General features: G+C 36.2%; 1 protein-coding gene across 2 annotated transcripts in view; it reads right to left on the bottom strand.

The window, feature by feature from the left end:
• Window positions 1-3,835: 3,835 nt before the first annotated feature.
• ALCAM (activated leukocyte cell adhesion molecule) overlaps window positions 3,836-25,806 on the bottom strand; it is a 212,176-nt gene continuing 190,205 nt past the window's right edge. Inside the window, exons 13-15 of one of the 2 annotated variants that reach the window (XM_046002916.1) lie at window positions 25,722-25,760; window positions 25,312-25,429; window positions 3,836-3,951 (exon numbers count right to left, since the gene is read on the bottom strand). In XM_046002916.1, the coding sequence (XP_045858872.1) occupies window positions 3,864-3,951; window positions 25,312-25,429; window positions 25,722-25,760 (245 nt within the window). In that variant the 3' untranslated portion in view covers window positions 3,836-3,863. The remainder of the gene's footprint in view (window positions 3,952-25,311; window positions 25,430-25,721; window positions 25,761-25,806) is intronic. The other variant, XM_046002918.1, reaches the window with a different exon arrangement.

The following is a 25,806-nucleotide window of genomic DNA, read 5'->3' on the forward strand; positions in this document are numbered from 1 at the left end:
TGGCAAAACCTGTCTCCTGTTGCCAAAGAGTTAAGTCGGAGAGACGAAACCTCAGAAGTTGAGGATTGTGCATTATCTTCCTTCCCGGCCTCGATGTGCCTCCGGCTGCCATTACGCAAATAAACCGCTTTTATCAGGCATTGATTCAACAGTGATAATGCTGTCCCCCTTTTCCCTGGCAAACTTTCTGCTTTCCGTCCAGAGCTCTGAGTTTTGAAGGTTCTGCTCTCTAGGTTCTGACAGCTGATTCTGGACTTAGTTAACTATAGCAAGTGGAAGCCAAGAAATAATTGTAGTATTACCCTCTCTGTTGTGACATTGCTTCTTTCTGTAAATATATCTTAGGAGTTAGACTTTGAATCTTTGATCTCCCACACCAAAAGAAAAAAGAAAAAATATTTATAGGGAAGTAATTTCATTTTAGTGTTCATGGTTTACTGTGGAAAGCAGGTGTTTAAAAATTTTAGAATTTCTTTAACAAAATTCTAAAGAGAAAAGAAAAAAAAAGAAATCACAGTATTTACAGAGATAACAGAATGGCTGAGCCATGCAAAACAAATAACTTTGGTTTTTCCCCTTTCACTTTGGTTTAAATATTGACCAAGTTTCAATTTTTTTCCTGCCAAATAAAACTTCAATAAATCAAAGTTTAGAGGCAAAGTAACATATTTTCTTTTTCCCCGTAATATTTTATACAGCATTGAGTCTAATAGGATATTTTATGTATTTAATCCATACCAATGCACTACAGGAAGCTTTTATTAAACTGAGTCACTACTGCTCAGAACAATAAACAGTTTACTAAATGTACAATAACATCTGTTTCTAAATAATGCAGAAGTGGCAAAATATTATTCCCAATCTCCTTCTGACTTTCTATTTATTTTTAATTGCCTTCATAATTTTGTATCCCATCAGTCTAAAAAAACAAACACCAGTTTTCCTTTTCCTCCTGAAGAATACAGTTCTTTACCTGGAAATCTGATGCTCATTTTTTTTTCCTGTAAAGTTATGTAAATCCTGGGACAAAAATGGCTGTGCAGAGTTCTCCCAGAAACCAGGCTTCTGCTTGAAAGAGCAAAGTTTAAAAGTCTAGTCACAAGTAGCTAGTGGCCTTTATCCAGTCTACTTCAAAAAGTTTCCAATTTATACTACCACCCTAAAAAGTTCCTCAAGCATAAAACATGTTTATAAAGTTACAAATTTGAATGTAACTAAAGATACATAGACATTTTATTATTACACTTTCATGTACTGCTTGATAAATTATGTACCAGTTAAAAACACTAAATTATCTCAAGGTGCATTCAGTATCTGTAGCGTAGTTAACAAAAACACACACGAAAAAAATATATATTCTATATTCTGTGGAAAATAACACAGCTTTGATAATGACCACTGTTAAAAATCTCCAATTCTGACTGGTATCTTTTTTTTAAAGGAAATAGGTATAATTTTAAGGCAGTGGATAACCCAAAGGATTTAACACCAATTTTTAATTACAGTGATTTACATTGTGATCTGTGAAAATTAATGTTCTCCATGATTTTTCCAAACGGTCTCTCACACATTGTTTTTTTGTTTTTGTTTTTTTTTCCTTTTGACAGAAAATAATTTATTAGCAGGTGTCTCTAAAGGTAAGTGCTACCCAAATCCTGTGTTATGTCTTGTTTAGAATAGGCAAAATTGTCAGTTTGGGAGTACCATTACTGCGTATCTGCGTCCATATGCATGTGTGACTTACTTCCAAGAGTCAGCGGGTGGCGCATGCGCAGAATCAATTCATCTGCTGCTTATCAGGCTGACTCTCTGCCTCCCCCTCCCTTGTGATAATAAATCACAGCTTTCCAATAGAACAATGTGTGCGGCCCCAGTCTTCGCAAGCTGCCACCTTTGGGATTTAGGTGCTTGCAAGAAAATTTGGGGGCATTACCGATAGCAATCAGAATCAGAAATGTACCTGCTCAGATTACCCATATAAACAATTGAAATAAAAACATTACATTATACATCAGATTAACAGCAACTCCCAGAACAAAGCTTACAGTGTATAAAAATAGCTACGTAAAAAATTTACATAAAAGGCAAACCAAAAAGAAATCCTCAGTGCAGACATTTACAGAAAAAAAAAAAAAAAAAAAATCAAACCAAACACAATATATGACCTATTATCATGGCTGCCAAAACTTGTTTTTGTTTGTAATTTCATTTCATTGTTTTACTTGAGATAATTCTCTAAAATCCTGTGACAGCTTGGTAGAATGAACTGCTTAATACTTGAACCATGAATTGCTGTCAATGTCTTTGTATATGTATTAAATACAATCCACGTTCATGCTTCAATTGGTCTATATAGTTTTTTTTTCTCTGAAATGATGAAAAAAACACAATTTAGTTAAGTTACCATAGTGATCATTTTTCACCATCAACAGATGCTTTGTACTAAAAGTGTTAGGAATTATGTTACAGGAACCTTTCATAAACCCATCTGTGGTCTCAGGCATTGTTCTAGCCCTTCTACAGATAATTTTTTGGAGTTGCCGAGTGTCTTTATTTTTGTGAAAATTGCTGAATTCATATGAAGATTAGAGGGTTTTTCAGGAAAATATTTCATTCCGTAGGTTTTGTCTTTAAGCTTAATTTTTCTTCGAAAATTCACTCTATCTAATTTTGAAGAAAACAGAAGGCAAAATCTATGTTTAAAAAGGACTGAGGAATAAACTCTACAGAGGCAGGAAAAAAAAAATCAGGCAGGGATGTTGCCTACTTGCCCTCCAATGGACAGCAGGATGAGGGGAAGGAACCGAATTCTTACTTCTTTCACTCAATCCATTTGAGGTCCTGCTTTTCAGATCTTAAAAATGTCTTATTGCAATTATTCTATTTTTTTTTTCCTGTGTGCATCCTTCCAATTATGATTCTTTCCCATGCTTCCTCCCTTGGGTGACCCACTCAAATTGTGACTTGTGCTATATTTATAATGAACCAAAGTTTTACTGTGGTTGTTGGGGATTTTTACATCAAAGGAGCAAGCTATAGCAACAGTTATTCTCAAAGACACACAAAATCATTTGTCCAAATGGCTTCTCTTTTTTGTTGGCTCAAAAGAGCATAAATAAAAATGAAAAGCTCAAAATCCAAGTGGCAATACCACGGAAGACTTCTTTCTCCGATTGTCTTTAAAAATAATACTCATATAGCTATTACATATAAATATATGCAATATATGTAGCATTAATATATACATTATACACATACATATATGTGCACATGTAGATACATATATGGCAACACACATATAATATACATACTATCTGCAGAAGTGTTTAAGGGTCTACACAAATTTGTTAGGCTTTTCAGGAAAATTGTCTGGGAAATGGCTGCACATATACATGGACACCTGTAAGTATTAAATCCCTAGGTTAAAATTTTTATATCTAAAAGTTACTCTAATTACTTTTTAAAATAAATTTGAAGTAATAGAATTAGCTCTCATCCAAGCAAAATATCAATTTACAAAATTAAGCTTCTTTGCGCTCAGCAAAATTTTTGGCCTTAGAATACAAAATGCTAATTGAATGTTACAATCTCAAGATTGAATTTAATTACTCAGAGGATAATGGTTATTTTTTAGAGGTTGGGGAGACCGTTGAGATTCCATTCTAATGAGAACACCTTTCTGACTTACCACAAAGTGTCCTCTGGAGGAACTCTCCTCCTGTTTTGAAAGCTGCAATTCTGTAGGGACTTAATGTCAAGGTTTTCCCTTTCCTCTCGTGGGATATGTGACATTCGCCTGGGAATTACTTCTAGAAACCTCACACAGCCTACCCACCTGGACAACAATTAGAACAGCTTCTCTCTTAGGCTTCTGTTTTGTGATTGTTTTCTTCTAACTTTTTGTTTTCCTCCAGATTACCAAGGTCCTTGTTAACGTGTTTTGATGCAGTTCTGTAAGAAGATTAAATAAATATCATTATGTTGACACATGTGAATTTAACTTTGTTTTTCTTCGTAATTTTAGGGTTCACGTAAGGTATCTTTGAAAAGCAAACATTTTACATCTAATGCAGGCAGACCACTGCAGCGAACAATTCCACAGCAGTGAGCCTTGATTGGAACAGAACACATTCCAGTGCAATTACCTTGGTAGTGGAGTTGCATTAAATATATGGTAGGAGAAAAAGCAATTGATTATTTTGAACACAGACGATACATACTTGGTTGCGTTGTGTTTTTGTCTCGGTTATTTTTCTCTCTACTTTCTGGGAAGTAACTATCATTTAATAATCAAAATGTTCCTTTTGGGTAAAAACATGCTGCAAGATTTTTCCAAGGGAGTTTTATTAGGGCGTTTCCCTTTTAGCATTCCCTATTATGTATCCAGATTGAGCTAATGTCCTGTATCTTGGTTTATCAAATAAAGATTTATTTATTTTTTTTATTTGACAGAGAAAGCAAGAGAGAGAGTGCACGCACAAGCAGGGGGAGAGGGAGAAGCAGGCTCCCCATGGAGCAAGAAGCCTGACATGGGACTTGATCCCCGGACCCTGAGTTCATGACCTGAGCCAAAGGCAGACGTTTCGCCCACTGAGCCACCCAGGTGCCCCTGTTTTATCAAATAAATCAAATGCAAGATTAGAAAGGGACTGAAGTTTATGACAGAACTTTAGCAGCAGAAGCTAGAGCAGCTCTAACATCATGGTTCTCAAACTGTGTCCCTAGACCGGCAGTATTAGCACCTCCTGGGTACAGGACGGAAGTGCAAACTGAGGCCCGCCAGAGAACAATGAAAACAAAAACTCTGGGGAGAGGGCCAGCAGCCTGATTAACAAGACCTCCCGGTGGCTCTGGAGCAAGCCACGATTTGGAAACCAGTGCCCAAGTGGGTGCCACGGTTCCACATGACTGGATTCTATCTTTTAAAAGCTGAGATCAGCTATATCCCGTGGTTTGGGGATGACTCAGGAGAAATCATGACTGTATTTCAAAAGGATGCCATTGGAGATCCTGGATGGAACTCTCGGTTAAGTGTCCGACTCTTGGTTTTGGCTCAGGATCTTATGAGTTGTGAGATTGAGACCCGGCACTGGGCTCCACACTCTGTGCTGTCTACTTCAGATTCTCTTTCCCTCTTTCTCAGTCTCTAAAATAAATAACTAACTCTTTGAAAAAAAAAAAAAAAGTGTACCATTTCATTCCTTCCTTCCCTCCCTTCCTCCCTGTTATAAGCACGTCAGTGGAACTGCCCTGATATGGTAATTCAAATTAATTATTATTGCCATATAATTCCTAGTAATATTACTATCTAAAATATATCTATATATATATCTATATATCTATATATATAGATATATAGATATATATATATCTATATATCTCCAGGTGTGTTGAGAAAGCTGAGGAGAAAACTCCATTTTTCCCTTAAAAGTATTTTTACTGGGGCGCCTGGGTGGCTCAGTGGGTTAAAGCCTCTGCCTTCAGCTCAGGTCATGATCCCAGGGTCCTGGGATCGGGCCTCACGTTGGGCTCTCTGCTCCGCAGGGAGTCTGCCTCCCTTCCTCTCTCTCTCTCTCTCTCTCTCTCTCTCTGTGCCTCTCTGCCTACTTGTGATCTGTCAAATAAATAAATAAATAATCTTTTTTTTTTTTAAAGTATTTTTACTATTTTTTAAAAATTTTTTACCAATTTCCCCCTAAAAGTACTTCTATTATTGAATAGAATTCCTTAACTCATTTGCTAAGAATCACAACTTTACTAGAAAAAGACAAGTAATGGTATATGATATATGTACAAGTGAGATAAAGACATATGGCTCATTTAAACTGGGAAACTCATTATATTTAGCACAAGTTTAATTTAATTTGTGATTTAAAAATTCTTAGTTTAGCTTAAACTGCAGCCTTCTAAGTCCATTCATAAGGCAGGAGAGCAAGTCCAAACTCTGCCAACATGACTAAGTGCTAAAATATGTAACAGAATTTTACAACAGACACTTAAAAATGTAAATAAGATATGCTGTAAGTTTGATTTTATGTCTTGACTTATATCATATTATCACATAAATATTTTCCATCTTGCAGTAAAATGGTACACCACGGTGAATAACAACTTCCTTCCTTATCATAAGTATCTTCCAGGGAAATGGAAGAATGAAGTAGATGGCATCGCTCTCTCACATATTTTATATGAAAATATATATAAAATAATTTTATATGTAAAGTATAAGATACATATGCTGTCTACATTATATGTATCATATATGTGTATCACATATCATCTGAGGTTTAGTCTCTGGCTAACAAATTACTTAACTGATAACATAAAGTTTTAGTAACTTCAACCATAAAATGGAGGGATGGTGAATTAGGATGTTCTCTAAGGACTTTTTACAGAGCTTCAACTTTCTATGAATCTATGAATCATTTTCTTTTTAAAATAAATCTGTGAATCCTTTGGAGGTGCCTGGGTGGCTCAGTCAGTTAAAGTGGCTGCCTTTGGCTCAGGTCATGAGCCCAGGGTCCTGGGATAGACCCCAACATTGGGCTCTCTGCTCAGCGGGGAGTCTGCTTCTCCTTCTCCCTCTGCCTGCAGCTCCCCCTGCTTGTGTTCTGTCAAATAAATAAATAAAAATCATTAAAATAAAATAAAATGAATCCTTTAAAATATGGTTTTGTTGGGGGTGCCTGCGTGGTGCAGTTGGTTAAGTGTCCTACCCTTGGTTTAGACTCAGGTTGTGCTCTCAGAGTTATGATACTGAGCCCTGTGTTGGGCTCCTTCCTCAGCCTGGAGCCTGCTTCAGATTCTCTCTTTCCCTCTCCCCCGCCCTTCCCCATCGTGCTCATGAGCACACTCTCTCTCTCTTTCAAGTAAATAAATCTTTAAATAAAATAAAAACAGTCACAAAACAAACTGGGGGTTGCTGGGGGGAGGTGGGATTGGGAGAGGGGGAGCGGGCTATGGACATTGGGGAGGGGAGGCGAACCATAAGAGACTATGGACTCTGAAAAACAACCTGAGGGTTTTGAAGGGTCAGGGGTGGGAGGTTGGGGCAACCTGAGGGTTTTGAAGGGTCAGGGGTGGGAGGTTGGGGGAACAGGTGGTGGGTAATGGGGAGGGCACGTTTTGCATGGAGCACTGGGTGTTGTGCAAAAAGAATGAATACTGTTACGTTGAAAAAATAAATAAAATGGAAAAAAAAAACAACAAACAGTCTGATTGAAGACTAACATCCATACAAGGTAATGTATCTATCATAAGCATGCAATTCAATGAATTTTCAAAAACTGGATGCTTGAATGTCACCAGTATCCAGCTCAAGAAACAGAAGAGTTGCAGACACAGAAGTACCCCCATTATGCTCCTTTCCAGTCACTACCACCTCTCCAATGGTTACTACAATCCTGAATTCTCACAGAAAGCTTTACCTGTTCCTGTTTGTGTATAAATGGAATCATACCACATGTATTCATTCCTGTCTGCTTTTCATTTAAACTCAAACTAATGTCTGTGACATTCACAGATAATGTTGATTGCAGCTACAGGTTGTTTGTTGTCCTTGCTACAGAGCTTATGATTGGGTAAATACATGATGATTTACTTCCTTATTTTACTTGTGATGGGCATTCTTGTTCTTTACGGTATATTACTTATACATAAGTTAGATCTTCTTTGTGTGCCCCATGTTTCTTGTGCTTTCATATGTCTTATCTATTCTTTTTTCCTTTCTGCCCTTCAGTCTAAGTGTTTTCTATTGATCTGTATTACAGCTTACTTCTTTTGGGTTCTGCAAACTGTAAAGTTTGCTTTTACTTTTTTATTTTTTAAAAGATTTTATTTATTTGTCAGAGAGAGAGAGAGAGAGAGCACAAGCAAGGGGAGTGACAGACAGAGGGAGAGGCAGACTCCCCACTGAACAGGGACCCCAATGCTGGGTTCAGTCCCAGGACCCTGAGATCTGACCCGAGTCAAAATCAAGAGCTGGCCACTTAACCAATTGCACATCCCACCAACCTGCTTTTAAATTCACCCACCAAAGGCTTATTTTCTAATACTATATTTTTCTGGTCTAAATGTTAATTTGATTTTAAGTTATTTAAAAATACAATTTAATTCTTTTTCATAATTCTCTTTTTCATGCATCTCCTTTGACCATCTTTTCTTCCACATTCAATATATTATCTATAGTTACTTTAATGTCCTTGTCTGTTTATTAACTACAATGTCCAAATCATGCATGGGTCTGCTTGTCTACTTTTTCTCTTGATTACTGATTGTATTTTCTTAACTATTTGCACAGTTAGTCCTTTTCATTTCCCATGACACCATCTATATAAAGGAACTAGAGCAATGCCGCACAATGTTATTTCCCATCAGGTAAGGTTTCTCTTTTCCTTTGTTAAGCAGATAGGGTGGGGGCCAATCCAGTTCAGGATAGGCTTGAACTAGGTTAAGGCTCAGCTGCAGTTTTATTAAGAGTCTACCTTTGGTTCACCCCTGTTCCTAAGGCATGGCCCTCTTAGGCTTCTGATTAAGATACTGGCATGTCTCCCCTTCTTCAATATTTAAACACAGAAAGATCCAGCTCTTCGCTTTGGAGAGTCTCCACCCAGATCTCAAGCCATCTGTCCCATGACAGTTCAAGATGTAGCCAAACTCTTTCATCTCCTTGACTTGAGTATAAACTCCTTGAGAATAAACACTACGCTTTATTTCTACTTTACCAACAGCATATAATATACTGACTTAATATGGCAGGCAACTGAAGGACATTTTTTTATTTAATTGAATTAACCGGCCTCATTTCAGCTCATATGCATTTCCTTCCACTGTTCCTTATGATACTAGTGTTCACCAATATAAAGTCCATACATACCCAGCTGCTTTTTTACAGAAGGTAAAACAGAGAATACTATGTTGAAATGACAGTACTTGAGTGATTCCTTGGTCCAGTCATTTCAAATAAAACTGAATAATTATATACAGAATCACATACCTTGATTATTCTAATAGTTTCTAACTATATATTCTAATAAATACTTATATATTCTAATAAATATACAGAAATACATATTTCTATAAATCAGTAAGCTATTGTGATAATCAAGGAAAGCCACGTGAGTCTCAAAGCATCTTCTTTCTTTTCCTTTTAGTCTCCTTGCCTTCTCTCACCTCTCTGATTCTTCCTCCATCTCTAGACTTCCTTTCACTATCTCTCTCTTTTTAAAAAGATTTTGTTTATTTATTTGACTGAGAGAGACACAGTGAGAAAGGGAATACAAGCAGGGGGGTGGGAGACAGGGAGGCAGGCTTCTCTCTGAGCAGGGAGCCCAATGAGGGGCTCGATCCCAGGACCCTAGGATCACGACCTGAGCCAAGGCAGATGCTTAACAACTGAGCCAGCCGGGTGCCCCAGCTATCTCCCTCTCTTGCTCTTTTTCTTTCAAACTCATTTCATTAGCCACTGTTCTTTGCCTTTAATGTGAAAATTCCAACTTGTTTGGAGCCACTAGATAGAATGACATAAAAAAGTCAAAATTCTGGGGGTACCTGGGTGGCTCAGTGGGTTAAAGCCTCTGTCTTCAGCTCAGGTCATGATCCCAGGGTCCTGGGATGGAGCCCCACATCGGGCTCTCTGCTCAGCAGGGAGTCTGCTTCCCTCTCTCTCTGCCTGCCTCCCTGCCTACTTGTGATCTCTCTGTCAAATAAATAAGTAAAATCTTAAAAAAAAAAAGGTCAATATTCTGTATGCATATTCTAAAAAGGAAAATTTTTTAGTTTATTAAATTTAAAAATTTAGCAATGTAATAAATCAATTTTGTAATTTTCATTTTTTTTCAACTTTCTTTGTACCATATGGGAAGAAAAAAGTTAAGAATGAGGACATAATGATTTCACAACTTTGAAATAAAGTATGGACTAGTAGATGCTCTGGTACCACTAATGATCGAAAAAAACCCTTGTTAATCCTTACATTTATAACAATTATAAACTCTCAGAAAAATAAAGAATAAACTATTTGACTACATTTGAGGGTGACAAAAAGAAAGTAGAAAGTGAAGGAAATTTGACCCTTATACTGAGTGAGCTCTACTTTTAACTTTTCTTCAAAAGTCACTTCCCAGCTGGTGAGACATACGCTAACTATAATAAACACTGAAAATAAAGAGGAAAAATCTCAGAAAGAAGAAAGCCCCAGAGTGGTGAGAATCTCAAACATGTATGTAAACCACAATAAACACCTTGGATGATTCCTAAACCGTGTGTGTGAAGGGAGAAATTTCACTTAGCCAAGCAGAAAGCAACAGCTGGAAAGCTTAAAAATGTGACATAGACTTTAGCTACTATCTACACAAAGAAAGATAGTTTGGAGTTCAATCGCACCAAACAAAAGTCTTTAATCTTTCTCAGAAAAGCCAACCAAAGACCATGTGCTGAGTCTCAGTATTCAACCAAGACAGTCATGCCATATAAAATGTAGCTGTCACCTTCACAAAATCAAGGAGATCAGCCAGAAGTTTAATTGTCTTCTAGGAAAAACAATCCATATCCTTTAGAAGAATACAATGGAACACAGAATCTCTACAACGTATCACCCCAAAAAGATGAATATATAATTCTTAAAGAAGTTATCACACATATGAAGAATAGAAAAATGTAACACAAAGTCCAGAGTGTGTCTTTGGATGACAAAGATTTCATAAATAGCAGGAAAGAACTTCAAATCAGTTATTATATTACATATTTAATGACAGAAAGACAAATAAGGTGACAATGAGAGAACAGACAGAAATCTCAGTGCAAGAAAGTAAACAAAAATAATTCTACCACGTAAAACTATAATGAACATTTCATTGAATTGTCTTATAATCAGACTGGAGGTAGCAGAAGAAAGTCTCAGTGACTTGAAGACAAAAAAACCCCATAAACTGTGCATTAAGCTGACAGGGAAGAAAAGATCTTCAGTGACCTGTAGGGCAATACTGAACACTCTAATGTATGCATAATTGGAATCCCAGTATAAGAAGCTAAAGACAACGAGATAGAAAACATATTTGATGAAACAATGAAAAATATTCCCAGATTTACTGATGTCCACTAACTGGAGATCCAAAATGTTCAGCAATCCCCAAGGAGGAATGATACAGAGAAAAACACACTTAAGTATATCATAATCAAACTAACCAAAAGCAAATATAAAGAGAAGGACTTAGAAGTATTAATAGAAAATTTGTGCAGGGGAACAATGACACGATTTACTGCTGACTGTTTCATCAAGGGAAAAAAATGCATAGCAGAGATAACAAATCACCTTTAAAATGCTGGAAGAAAAATGCCTCAACCCAGAATTGTTTTATTAAGTTCAATTAGCCAACATATAGTACATCACTAGTTTTTGTTGCAGTGTTCAATGATTCATTAGTTGTGGAAGGAGCAGAGATATAACTTCAACAGATCAATGGATAAAGATGATCAATGGATAAAGATGATGTGTTTCAGGAGTGCCTGGGTGCCTCAGTCGGTTAAGCATCTGCCTTCAACAGGTCATGAGGGTCCTGGGACCAAGGCCCACATCAGGCTCTCTGTTTAGTGGGAAGTCTGCTTCTCCCTGTCTTTGCTCCTCCCCCCTGCTCCTGCTTTCTCTCTGGCACTTTCTCTCAAACAAATAAATAAAATCTTAAAAAAAAAAAAAATGATGTGTTTCATATATACATGGAGTATTACTCAGCCATCAGAAAGGACGAATACCTACCATTTGCATCGGTGTGGATGGAACTGAGGGTATTATGCTAAGTGAACTGAGTCAAGCAGAGAAAAACTGAATGGGAACACAGAATTTTATATTCAGTAAAAAGACCTTTTGAATTAAGACAATGAAGACATATTAGGGGTGCCTGAGTGGCTCAGTGGGTTAAAGCCTCTGCCTTCAGCTCGGGTCATGAACCCAGGTTCCTGGTATTGAGCCCCGCATAGGGCTCTCTGCTAAGCAGGGAGCCTGCTTCCTCCTCTCTCTGTCTGCCTCTCTGCCTACTTGTGATCTCTGTCTGTCAAGTAAATAAAAAAAAAAAAGACATATTAAATTGGATGAAGGAAAACAGGGAGAAATCATCACTAGCAGACCTATGGTAAAAGAAGTATTAAAAAGGAACTTCTTCAGTTGAAGGGAAATGACACTATGTGGAAACTAAGATGTACAAGAATGAATACAGATTATTTACATATGTGATAAAATTTAAGTACTATTTAACAATTTTTTTATAAAGACAACCAATCATTTAATGTGAAATATACAGCATTACAAAAGACCCTTGAAGCATTATAATTTCAGGGACCCCTGGGTGGCTCAGTCCATTAAGCATCTGCCTTTGGCTCAGGTTATGATCCCAGGGTCCTGGGAAAGAGTCCCACATTGGGCTCCTTGCTCAGCAGGAAGTCAGCTTCTCCTTCTGCCTGCCACTCCCCTGCTTGTGCTCTCCTTCTCTCTCTGACAAATAAATAAAATCTTTAAAAAAAATTATAATCATTTAATTTCTTCCTTTTTGTTATTGCTGTCATATCCATTATGACTGCATATATTACAAACCTCAGACTATAATTATGTGAAAGAGGTTAAATACATTTATAATGTTTCAAGGATTCTAGATTATTACATGAGTAGATTGTTGTAAATTAAGAGCTTTTATTTCATTTTTTAAGAAAGATTTTATTTATTTATTTGACAGAGAGAGAGATCACAAGTAGGCAGAGAGGCAGACAGAGAGGGGGGAAGCAGGCTCCCTGCTGAGCAGAGAGCCTGATGTGGGGCTCGATTCCAGGACCCTGGGATCATGACCTGAGCTGAAGGCAGAAGCTTTAACCCACTGAGCCACCCAGGCGCCCAAGAGCTTTTATTATAATTCCTACAGCAACCACAATAAACGAATATTATGAGGTATAGTTACAAGACCATTAGAGAAATTAAAATGTAATATTAAAACATATAAATAACTCAAAAGAAAGCTGGAAGAGAGGAAAAGAGAACAGCTAGAAAACAAATAGTGAGATGGTGGTCTTCTTAAGTGTAATTATGTCAATACTTAAGTCAAGTGTAGCTTGGCTAAATCCTCCAATTAAAAGGGATTGTCAGACTGTACTAAGCAAGCAGAGTAACTAAATGCTACATTCCAGGGGTTAAATTTTTTTCTAGAAGGTACAGATAGTAAATATTTTGGACTGGTAGGCCATATGGTTTGTGTTCTAACTCTTCAACACTGGCCTTATAGTGTGAAACAACACAAACAGTATGTAGAGAAATGAGCATAGTTGTGCTACCATTAAAACTTTATTTACAAAGTAAGGCAGCAGCTTGAGAGTCATAGTTTCATCAACTGTACTGTCTACGAGATATACTTTAAGTATACAGAGATAGAAAATCTAAAATAAAAGGATAGAAAAAGATATACATGTAAACAGTAAGCATATGAAAGCAATATAGCTATATTAACATCAGGCAGTGTAAAATTCAACACAAGGAACATTACAGAAATAACGAAGAGATTTCATAGTTATAACAGGTGCAATACATAAGGCAGTCATAACAACTGTAAGCGTATGTCATTAGTAAAAACATAAAACAAAAACTGACTGACTTAAAGGGAGAAATAAATAGGAAAATACACAATCTTATTTAGAGAATGTAATACCCCTGTTTCAGAAGCTGATAGTGGACCAAAATCCCATATACACAATCATGATGAAGTAACTAGTACTGAGCTAGCTCTAGTACCACAAGTGTACTAGCGAAGTGATTTCATATATTTTGAAAAAAAAAAAAAAAATCCTTAAGGATAAGAATATATGATATAAACAAACTATTATCTACTTTAATCTGACATAGAGCTATAGAACACTGTACCGATCAACCACCTAGTATTTTTTTCAAGTGCCCAGCTAGCATTCACCAGGTAATATCACATGGTTGCATGGTAGGCCAAAAACAATAGATCTCAATGCATTTCAAAAGACTTAAGGCTTGCATAAGCTTAACAAAACAGAAGTCAAAGAGAAATGTTTGGAATTTAAAACTGTTTGGAGTTACATGACTCCAAAGAAACCACAAAGGAAATCCAAAAACGTTTTGAGCTGAATAAATATGAAAATATAACACACTGAAATTCGTGGAATGCAACTAACACAATGCTGAGAATGAAATTCATAATTTAAATGCTTTTGTTATGAAAGCAGGGCTAATATCAGTTATCTAAATTTTTAATTCACTTCATGAAATTAGAAAAAGAAAAGAAAGTTGAGAACTCCAACTGGAAGAGAATAGTAATCCTAACAGCAAAAAGAATGAAAATCGAAAATAAGCAATAGAAATAAAAACAAAATAAATAAGAAAGTCATTTAAAATTTTAAGAAAATGATTAATTCTCTAAAAAGACTGAGCATAAGGGAACAAAATACAAATTAACGATATTAGAAAACAAAGTATTATCATACAGACTCGGAATTCTGGGTAATTTTTCTTTTTGCAAAAATGTCAACGACCTAAAATGAAATGCACATTTAATATCCAATAATCAATCAACATAATTTATCAGAATAAAGAATAAAAAAGTATGATTTTTTGTACAAATAATGTTGATGTAATATAGATATAGAGAGAGCATTTGAGAAAATTCAACAGTGATTTGTGATAAAGACTCTTAGTAATCTAGGAATATTTTACAAATTTCTTTAACCTGTAAAAGGACATTGTGTAGTAAGGAATTTGGCCTTGCCCCAAAAGCAGTCTGGGGTTTGTCCTCAGTTCCTGTGGAGATCATCTCTAAATAGTTAGAATACTATGAATGCTAGGAGAGGCCTTCTTTTCCTGGTGGGCCTCTTCAATTACAATGGAGAGCTTATGCTGAGAAGATGTCTCAGGATAGGTCCATCAACACCCAATGGCCCAAGGCTGCCCACATCCAAAAGAGCAATGATATGGTTTAGAGCTTTAGGTCATGTGATATCAGCCTAATTTCTAAGGAAGGGTGAAGCTGGAAATTGAGTTTAATCTTATGGACAAGTAGTTAATCGGTAATGCCCTATAATCAAGCCCCAGTAAAAACTCTGCACGGCAAATCTCAAGTGAGTTTCTCAGACTGGCACTACTTCATGCTTTTGTCACACATCAATGCCAGCGGAGTAACACGTCCCTGAAGACAAAGGAAACTTTGTATGTGGAATTCTCCCACACTCTGACCTACACTTCTTTTCCTTGGCCAATATCCATTACTTGTAATGAACATAAATGAGAGAGAGTATGTTAGGTTCCGGGAAACTCTGTATTTCTAGCAATTGATCAAACCTAAGCATGGTTTTGGGAAACCCTCAATCTCATTGGTTATCAGAAGCGAAGGTGTTCTTAAATGAACTCTAACTCTGTATCTGGACCCCTAACTCCTTCTGTCTGGGGTCAGAAGTCTTGGGCAGTCGTGGCAGTTGGAAGGATTGTACCTAAGTCTCACACTCTGACTAACTTTGGATAGGCACGTATGAAAAACACAGAGCCATTATCATACATAATAGCAAATATTGAGCAGTTCCCTTCTAAGATTAGAAACGTAAGGATTTCAACAGTTCTATTTGACATTGTATTGGAGGTCTCTATGAGTGCAATAAAGTAAGAAAACGAAATATAAAAAGCATACAGAAGGGAAATGAAGAAGTAAAATTATCTCTATTTTCAGATGAAATGATTGTTTACACAGAAATCTTAAGGAATCCACAAAACAACCAATAGAATTAACAAGTGAATTTAGGATGATGTTGTACAGATTTCAACAACAAAAAATTAATCATGTTTTTATAAACTACTATAAAAATGAAAAATAAAAACTGAAAAGTAACTGCATTTATAATAGCTGCAAAGGACATAAAGCAAAAGAATAAATTTTTAAAGACATGTCAATATCTATATTAAAAGTTATAAAATATTGCTAAGAAAAAATGGAGAGTAAATGAAGAGATATATGATGTTCATATATCAGAAGGCTAAATAAAGAGGTCAAATTTAAGATTCAAATCTACTCAAGCTTATCTATAAATTCAAAGCAACCATATCCCACAGAGCTCTTAAGTTTTTTAATAGAAATTAGCAAGTTGCTAAAATTTATATGAAAATGCAAAGAAATAAAATTGCTAACACAAGCAGAACATCAAAGTTGAAAGACTTACATTATTATTACTACTACTATTATTACTGCCACTACTACTACTACTACTACTACTACTACTACTACTACTACTACTGTACAAATGTTCCAAGGCCAAAAGAAAATCCTTTTAACATACGGTGCTGGAATGAATTAACAAATCTATGTATAGCAAAAGCAAAAACCAACCACATAAACCACCTTTATCTTAGATGTATCATATCCTCCAATGTGTAAAGTTTCTAGAAAAAGACAGGAAAATATCTTTGCCATTTAGGGATAAGCAAAGATTTTGAAGAGTGAGCACAGACAGCACTAAACATAACAGGAAAAACTTCCTAAATTGTTCATTAAAATTAAAAACTTCTGCTCATTAAAAAAAGAGCATTAAGAAAAGAAAAAGCAGCCATGCCTCAAACTAGGGCAAAACAGTCAGAATATATCTATAACAAAGGGCTTTTATACAGAATATGTAAAGAACTCTTACATCATTCACAAGAAAACAAATACCAGTAAAATCATAAGTAAAAGACCTGAATAGTCATTGCACAAAAAATGATGACCAATAAGTACACAGAGGTTAAAATCATTAGCTCTCAGAGAAATGCAAGTTAAAACCAAAATTAGATATAATTTCACACCTCTTGGAATAGCTAAATTAAACAGAATGACAAAATTTAGGCAAGGATGTAGAAGAACTGAAACTCTCAAACACAGCTGGTAGGAATTAGGAACTCGACAACTACCTTGGAAAGCTGTCTGGCAATTTCTTATGAAAAATATCTTACCCTGTGACCTGGCAATTCCATTTCTAGATATTAACCCAAGAGAATGAAAACATATGCCCACAAGAATGCTTGTATAAGGATGTTTTTAGCCATATTATTCATGAGAGCCCAAATTGGAAACTACCCAAATGTTCACGAACAAGAGAATGGATTAAAATAATGTGACATATTCTAACAGTGGAACACTACTCAGTAATTTCAAAAAATGAGATCATTAATACATGTATCTCAGGAACGTTATGTTAAATGAAAGAAGCGAGGCACAAAAGAGTACGTTCTGTATAATTCCATTTATATGAGGTTCAAGATTAGGCAAACGTAATCTCTGGTGGTTACAATCAGGACAGTGTTGCCTAAGGGAATGTGGCCTGTGGGGCTGAATAGAGAGAGTCCAAGAGAACATTCCGGGGAGAGGGGATGCTCTACTTTGTAACTGCAGTAATGGTCACAAAGGTGTATTACATTTATCAAAACAGATTTAATTGCACATTTATTATAAGCATATTTTACCTTAATACAAGAACATTAAACTGAGAAAAGCTAAAGAATATATGCCTTGTACCAGCAACTGAAAGAACCGGGCAAAATGTATGGTGAAAAACTGCATACCATTTGCATTTCGCTTTCTATTTACTTTCTGGGTGGGTTTATTGGTCTAGAGATGGAGAGTAGCTTCTAGGGTTTCATCAGGTTGTATTAAATGGAAGAAGGAGGTATCAAGGGGAAGGGAAGGCCTAGAATTACTTCTAGGGCAGCTGTATTTAGGGCAAATCACAGTATCTTTCAACATATTTGTCCAGGTAAATCAGGCTAAAGATCACTGATCACAGTTTGGAATTACAAAAAGAAGAAGTTGTTAAGGTAACAGGAAGTATTTGTAGAATATGTTTGTGAAGGGAGAGCTGAGTAACTCCAAACGAACTGTTTTTATTTTAAAGTTTACCAAACAAAATGAAACAAAAAACCCAGTAAGAAATGGTAAATGAAAAGCAGGTATCTCCCTTCTTTTCTTAATCTCCTTCTCCAATATAATAACTGCTGGCACTCTCATAATGCCTTAATGTGCCAGGCAGTGTTCTAAATGTGACACAGATATGAAATTATTTCAGCCTCAGGATATCTCTGTATTCCAATGAGGCTAATAAAATTGCTTGTGACACAGAGCTAGTAAGGAGCAGAGCCAGGATTCAAACTTCAGGGGTCTTGCTCCAGAATCCACGCACCACGTTACACAGTTACACAAATATGCTAAGTGTTAACCACTCTGAAATGTACTAAATTGAAACAGAAAAGTGTAGCTGGTGGGGAAAGAGGTATTCACTGAGTATATGTATATAAGACTTACATGAATTTATTACTATTTTTTCCATTTTTATTAGAGAGACCCCACTCTCTCTAGCAGGGAAAAGCCTTTAAAATTTATTCTGATTCCAAAAAAAAAAAATTTATTCTGATTCCTTTGGCTTGGTTTGGTAATTGATAAAATGTAACTTTATGAATATACCTTTTTTAATCTTGGAAAATTTCAGAGCTTTGAATGAGTTACAGAGGTTAGAAACCCATCTACTACTGGAAGGGAAGACAAATGTATTTAAATCATTTGCTTTAGCAAAATTTTTTTGGGTCAATTGATTTGAAGGACAAATTTAAGCATTTGTAAAGAATGGGTACTTGGGTCAAAATTTTTATGGTTGTCCTAAACTTTCTTCATGGTTTGGCTTTTTTGTAACTTTAAATATGAGAGAAAATTTAAATCATAGAATCACAATAATGTTGGAAGAAGTCCTGGAGGTCTAATCTGTGAGTCATAGACTGAAGTCTTGGTCTTAGGGTCAGTGGGCCTGGTTCATGTGTCAAGTCTAAGCCACAAGTCCTTGGATAAATGCCTCCTCAGAAGCATGCTTGCTCATCTATGAATCAAGGATAACAGGATCTGCTAAACAGGGCTGCTGTGAGGGTCAATGTGATGGAGTCTAGGAAAGCCCCTTGTGGATTACAAAGGTTAACCAAACTGAAGGGAGTCACGTAGCTGCTGCCCACGGTCACAGAGCTGCTAAGTAGCAGAAAGGAGTTCAAACTTAGGTCTCAACTCTTTGTAATGTGTTATTTCCATAAGTACAGTGCCTATTAAGTGTTCAACTTGCTTTCAAATAATTTTTCAGAAGATTTCCCAACTTTTTTGTGGTATTTCCCTCAATTTTATGCATTTGTTTCGAGATCTCCTTTGAAGGAGATAGGTGACTAATAATGGTGGTGCCAGCAAAGCGTGCCTTCATTTTAATAATTCGAAGTTGCTAAGACACTAGATCTTAAATGTTCTCACAGCAAAATGAGATGACAATCATGTGACATGAGGGAGGTGGTAGTTAATGCTCTGGTGGGAATCCTACCACGATATATCAATGTATCAAATCAATATGTTGTGCAACTTAACCAGTGCTGTACGTCAACAATATCGCAATTAAAAAAATAATTTCGTGGGGGATGAAGGAGGCTGGCGAAGTGAAGGAGGGTGAGAGTGGCAGGCACAAGCAATACATCACCATCTTGGGAGGTTGTAACATTTGAAAAGACAGAATGTTATAATGGAATTGCACAGCGGAACAACAAAAACAATACCCACTTAAAGTAATTCCCACATGAAAGAGTTCATAAAATCTTAGGTGTTCCAAAAGGAGGTTTATGTATAACAAATTTGAAAACTCTAGTTCTAGAGAGAGCAGGAGTGATCATTAACCCTTCCTAGGTAGAGGGACATTTTCTGTAATTTCTCATTCACAGCATGCCTGGCAGATACCAAAGAAGGGCACCAAGGCTACCAGTATTAAGACTGGGACCTGACAGTATGGAATTGCCACTTTTAGCAAACTGGCTATTGATACCTATGCAGGTAATTAAGGTCATATCCAAGAGTACAGTTATTTTTCTTTCTTCCCTGGGCACAGCTCTCAGCCGAGTGAGCTTCCTCCTGAGCCAAGCTTACTAAAAAGTTAGAGGAGAGGAGAGGTCTAGTCCCTGCATCTCAGAAGAAGAGCTGTCAGCATTTTCTGGGTTTGAAGCAGGAAAAAAAGAATAAAGAGTTGGTCTTATTATTACTACTTTCCTTTTTATATCCTTAGAATTTCTAAGATACTCTATAGGAACTCTCCACTAAAATAGGGAACTCCAAAGTCCTCAGTAAAAATTTTAAAAAATGGCCTTTCATTTAGGCCAACAGTGAATATGGGGACCATCCACTACATAAAACAAGTGGGAATTAAAATAAACACAAAAATTCTGAATATGCACAAGAACAGGATGCCACCTACACACATTCAGCCTCAGAATCCAAAATGTTTCCTTAAATGGGTAATGTTGGTATATAGCACATAGCCTGGCTCAGAACAGGGAAAGAAAAAGAAAGAAATGCATGTATATAGCAGCTAGAAAAGATTTTAAAAATTGAAACATTTTATTTTGAAGCAAGCCCTTTCCTTTGGAAACATTTCAGGTACTATCTAGCAGGAGAGGGGAAGGTCATGGATGGATGATTCTGCCTTTGAGTGGCCAGTGACCTTGTGATTGACTGGATGGGGACTCTAGCATTTCTACATTATCTCATTTCCCCTCTAGTTTACTCTGTTGTTTACGGTTTGATAGAATAATGGTGCATTTTCTTTTCTCTCTGCTTCTGACTGCCTGCTAAACTATGGGTAGGGAAAGAGAAAGAAACCAGAATTTGGATTAGCCCATTTTCTAATACAAGGGGAGAGGCCACATCAGCCCTGCACATTAGAGCACACCCTCCCATCCCTTACACTATATTAAACGTTGGCCAGCAATCAAAGTCAGAGACGAAATTTTAATTTCAAATAAGTCTTGAGGCAGCAAAATATATTTGAAATTATATGGGATGTGGAATAATATACTGCACACATTATCTTGAACAGGTTAATTTCACAGAGACTTGGACACTGTGAAATAGGGTTAATTGCATTTAACTCATTAAATTGTTGAAGATTTGTTAAAAAAATAAAATGAAAAAAGACTAATAGGTGCTTATGTAGTGATAAATGAGGGAGGTCATGAAAAATGTGCTATAGATAGTCCTCAAGCACTACTTTCTCAGATTATTCAGTGGGGAGCTGATTTTCCCTCACAGGAACATATACTTAATTTCGGAGAGGTATTAACTGGAAATAGAATTCAGTTAAAATCAAGTTTCTTGCAAGATCTTCTACTATGTATCAGGAGATACTAATGAGAAAAATTCCAGAAAGGCTTAATAGCGCTGTTAAGAAACAAATAATATTGTTTCCTGCAATTTCAGGCTTATAGTCAAGTTCTCTTCAGTCTTTTTTTGCCAATTTAGGACCATTTCTGGTTTTTTTTCTGAGACATTAGTGGAATAATACAGCAATATACAAGGCAGAACCGACAAGATATTTGTGAGTTTTAGAGTTATATAAAAATTTCATGAAAATAGTCATAAATTCCATAGTTGCAAAAGATAAATCTCTTGGTAAGTTTCTAAGATTCACACAATGTATATTTTGAGATGACAATATCTGGTTAGCACTCACGTCCAGTTTAGTGATAAGAAATATGGTGGTCAGGGGTCTCTTCAATGCAACCAACCTGGAAATTATGGTTTTAATAAATGCTGAACAAGTTTGTAGCTACATCATGCTGCCTTTGTATTTTTCCTTTATCTTCGGCTCTTTGAATTTTCATTATTATTATTCCATTATTTATTTCATTATTATTGTTATTATTACATAGTTATTGTACTACAAGATATGCAAGAGAGGATTTGGAACTCAGATAGTAATAGGTAACATCCTGCAGAGCTAAAACAACGTTCAGAGGACAGGATGGAGAGAAATGGAGAAAATAACAAAAAATAATAATTGAGTTTTTTAATGTTCTTCCATCTGTTAACAACTAGACATGAAGTGGACTTAGTCAATTTATGCTTTATGTCTAGAACTGTGAATTAATACCCTACGTACATGGTAAGTGATCAGCCATCCACTTTCATTATCAAACATAGCCAATGTAAAGAAAAAAGCTTCCAGTGAGAATCTGTATGATTCAAAGCAACGGAGGAATCATTAAACCTTCTCTCCAATGAATATACCAGATCACAATGCCAAGCACAACTACTAAGCATTTCTTGCTGCAGTTCTCCATATTTGAAGTAGATATAAAAATATGGAGTTCATACCAATGGAATGGGGAATGCATGTTAGCTACGTATCACTAGATATGTTAACAAATGCACTCATAAGTTCCACTTGGGCATAAAAGATTGTTTCTCCCCTCTCTCTCCACTGACTTTTAAAAATGCCAATGCAAAGAACTTCCGCAAGTGTTGTTTAAATCTCCCTGCTCTGCAAGTTGTATCACTGAGGCTTTTAAATAAGATTTTAACTCATAACTCACAGTGTTTGCCATAACGGTGACTTACGAGATCGTTAATGGTATTACTTTGGTAATGACAGTATGGTATGACAGTAATGAAAACCTCATACTGATTTGAAAAGTTGAAGTAGAAGAATAGAAAAGAAGAAAGAGAGTATACTAGACCCCAAAATTGGCCTTAGCAATTCTTAACTCGAAAGTTCTTGTTATAAAAGTACACTTACTCTGGACACAGGGATTAATAATAACTCATCTTGCAAAAATGCTGGCTTATTTCAGAGGGCAATAGCAAAGAATAACCTATTAAGAATGAAGAACACTTAGCAAATCTTAAGTTTCACAAATTTCATAAAAACTCTTTAATGTTTGGGATGAGAATTGCAACTTATTATTTTGATTACAAATAATATTAACCCTGGCAAAATGGATGCACTTTTCAATTAAGTAACAGTTACTCAGATGAACTTTCAAGTCAGATGGTAAAATATGCACTTAATTTAATGAGGCACTTTAAAGGAATTCCATGATGTATCAACCCTTGGCCTAAAGGCACTATGAAGCCAAGTGTCCAGCATTCATTTATCCATGATTTTAATTTTGGGGTACCATATGGTAACAACCAATGAAGTAACAACAAAAAACATCCCACACACATAATTTTTTTTTTTAATTCATAGAAGGATAAATGGCATCTAATGAGATCCTGGCAATTAGAATATGGTGATTAAGAACATTTGGGGTGTTCCAAAAATTTAGCATTTATTTGGTCGTAATGTAGAAAACTGCTGCTTATTTTTCAGCTCAATTCTAGGATACAGAGGAATTTCATTTTTATTCTTTTAAGAAATAAAATTACATTGGAATGCATCAGAAATCCTAAGTAAATAAAATGGAAATACCCCAGAGCCCAAGCTGTTAGATTTGTGAGAACCTTATAGTGGATTATAAAGAGAGAATAGGACTTTATTCTCTTTTTATAAGAAACTCATACACAAAGAAGGAGAATTATTAAAATTCTATTAAATATTAAAATATTAAAAGATATTGCCTCTGGGCAACTGCTTGCCATTTCCTTTCAATCACACGGTACAGGCAATCTTCTAAATTTTCCACAGAAACCACGGACACAAGCCCACATGAAGTATTGGTAGGTAAAATGTTCACTGAGAAAAAGACCACATTTGTCACCAAGTGACAGGGCGATGGAGGAGTGAGGTGCTGACATCAGAAGTGACAGTACCCCGGTGTGAGAGTGGATGGGTTCAACTACAACACACACCAGGAACATGTTTCTACCTTACATGACTGAAACACGGAGAAAAAGGCACAGTGAGAGAAAATCAGACCTAGTGATTAAGCACACAGATGCTAAAACAGCACTATCTGAAATCACAACTCCGGCCCTTGTGAACCAAGTAATCTTAAGCAAGTCATTTAATCATTCTCTGCCTTCATTCTTTCAAATGTAAAATACGAGTAATAACACTATCTACTTCAGAGTTGAGTTGCAGGATCAAAACAGAGCTCAAAAAAAAAAAAAAAAAAAACAACAAAAAAACCCAACAACGAACAAACAAACAAAAAAAACAGAGCTCAATATGTGCTCATACGATGTGACCTTGAAAATTTCTGAGCTATTGCCTCCTTTTGATGATAGTTCCATTCGAATATTACTTTCTTTACTGAAATTGCTTTCTTTTTGGAGTAAGATCATGGGTCTTATTGAGTCTGCTTTTTCTTTCGATTTTCTTTAAAGTTAGCTTACCTGACTTGTTGAAAGGGGTGGTGATATCAAGAAAATACAAGAAAAAGGGGTGGTGACATCAAGAAAATACAAAATTAAGTCCGAAGTTGCCACTAGCTATCCACATCCCCTTGTGAAAATCAATTTCCTCATGTTTGAAACCAATGGTATACCACAGAATCACTAAGGAAACTTTAAACATGCAAATGCTAGGACCCCAACTCTACCCACTCACAACCAAATCTGGGGTCAAGGCTGGGGTGATGAGGAGTATTAGGCATGTGTTTATGTGAAGAATCTTCATTGGTTAATCAGATTTTCATTATAAACCATGGTTAGTTAATTTGTAAAGTTGGTTGCACCTGTATTATTTATGACTAATAATTTTTATTTATTTTTTTAAGACTTTATCTATTTGACAGAGAGGGAGAGAAAGAGCACACAAGCAGGGGGTGCGGCAGGCAGAGGGAAAGGGAGAAGCAAGCTCTCTGCTGAGCAGGGAGGCCGAGGTGGGACTCAGTCCCAGGACTGAGCCCAAGGCAGATGCTTTACAAACTGAGCCACCCAGGGGCCCCTACAACTAATAATTTTTAATCTAAACACCATCCAAATATTTTTTAAAGTAGTCCTGGTTACTTTGTCTAATTTTCTTTTTAAATTGCAGACAAAATAATGACAAATTTTTCTTTTTTTCCTGATTTAGATCCTTTCATGGAACAAAGTGACGTAACTAGAGCAGAGAAGTGACAAGATAATACTACCTCACCGACAGTTGCACTGTTGGCCAGACCCATCAGCGCAGACACCTGGCCATTCCTGCAGGATGGACTAACCACTTTTAATTCATCTCCACCATCCTCAGCCACATGGCTTAGAATAGCTGATGTTTTCGAAGGATACGCTTTTTAAAACACCCGCTAGGCATGGAAAAGAAATCAAATAATTGAATTTAGACTACAGACTGAGAAAAATAAGGGGACACATGTGAAATCACATCTCAATTCAGTTATCTGATGCCGTCAAAGCAGTCACTGTGAACTAACTGAAAGCAAAACATAATGATCAGCCTGATTGGGGGACATGCCTTTCCTATTACAGAAATCACATGCCCAGCTGAAGTGAGCTCATGAACACACTGTATTAATAATTCTCCCAGTGAAAGTCACTGAACAAGTCAGGTCTTCCTTCCGTAACTTACTTTGATTTCTTCATGTACAGCCAGTAGACAACACCAGCGACTAGGGCAGCGAGGAGGAGACCAACGACGATTCCCACGATTAGTTTTGCCTGGTCATTCACCTTTTCTCTGTTTTCATCTACAAAAGAGAAGAAAAGTCCACGCAGTTACAGACACTGCCAAGGATTTCTGAGAAGAAGTCAATCTGGTTATTCTTTCTTGTTAAAACTAATTAAGGCTCACTACTACTATGAGTAACATGCAAACTTGTGCTTTTAAAAGATAAAATTTTTAGCATTCTTACTATCTTGTCTCATTTGCTATTTTAGTTCAAGTCAAAATTGTGTCAGCTAAGAAATTACTTATACAAGGACACTTCATGAATCTTGAGCTGATAGTCAAGGAAGAAGAGTCGGCAGCATAGTACCTACCACTTATCTCGTCTGCCTCATCGTGCTCTGGAATACTTACTGAAATGAAAAATGTTAATATGAAATTAAAAACAAAATTTGTTGA

The sequence above is a fragment of the Meles meles genome, chromosome 4, assembly GCF_922984935.1.
Source record: "Meles meles chromosome 4, mMelMel3.1 paternal haplotype, whole genome shotgun sequence".
Lineage (NCBI taxonomy): Eukaryota > Metazoa > Chordata > Mammalia > Carnivora > Mustelidae > Meles > Meles meles.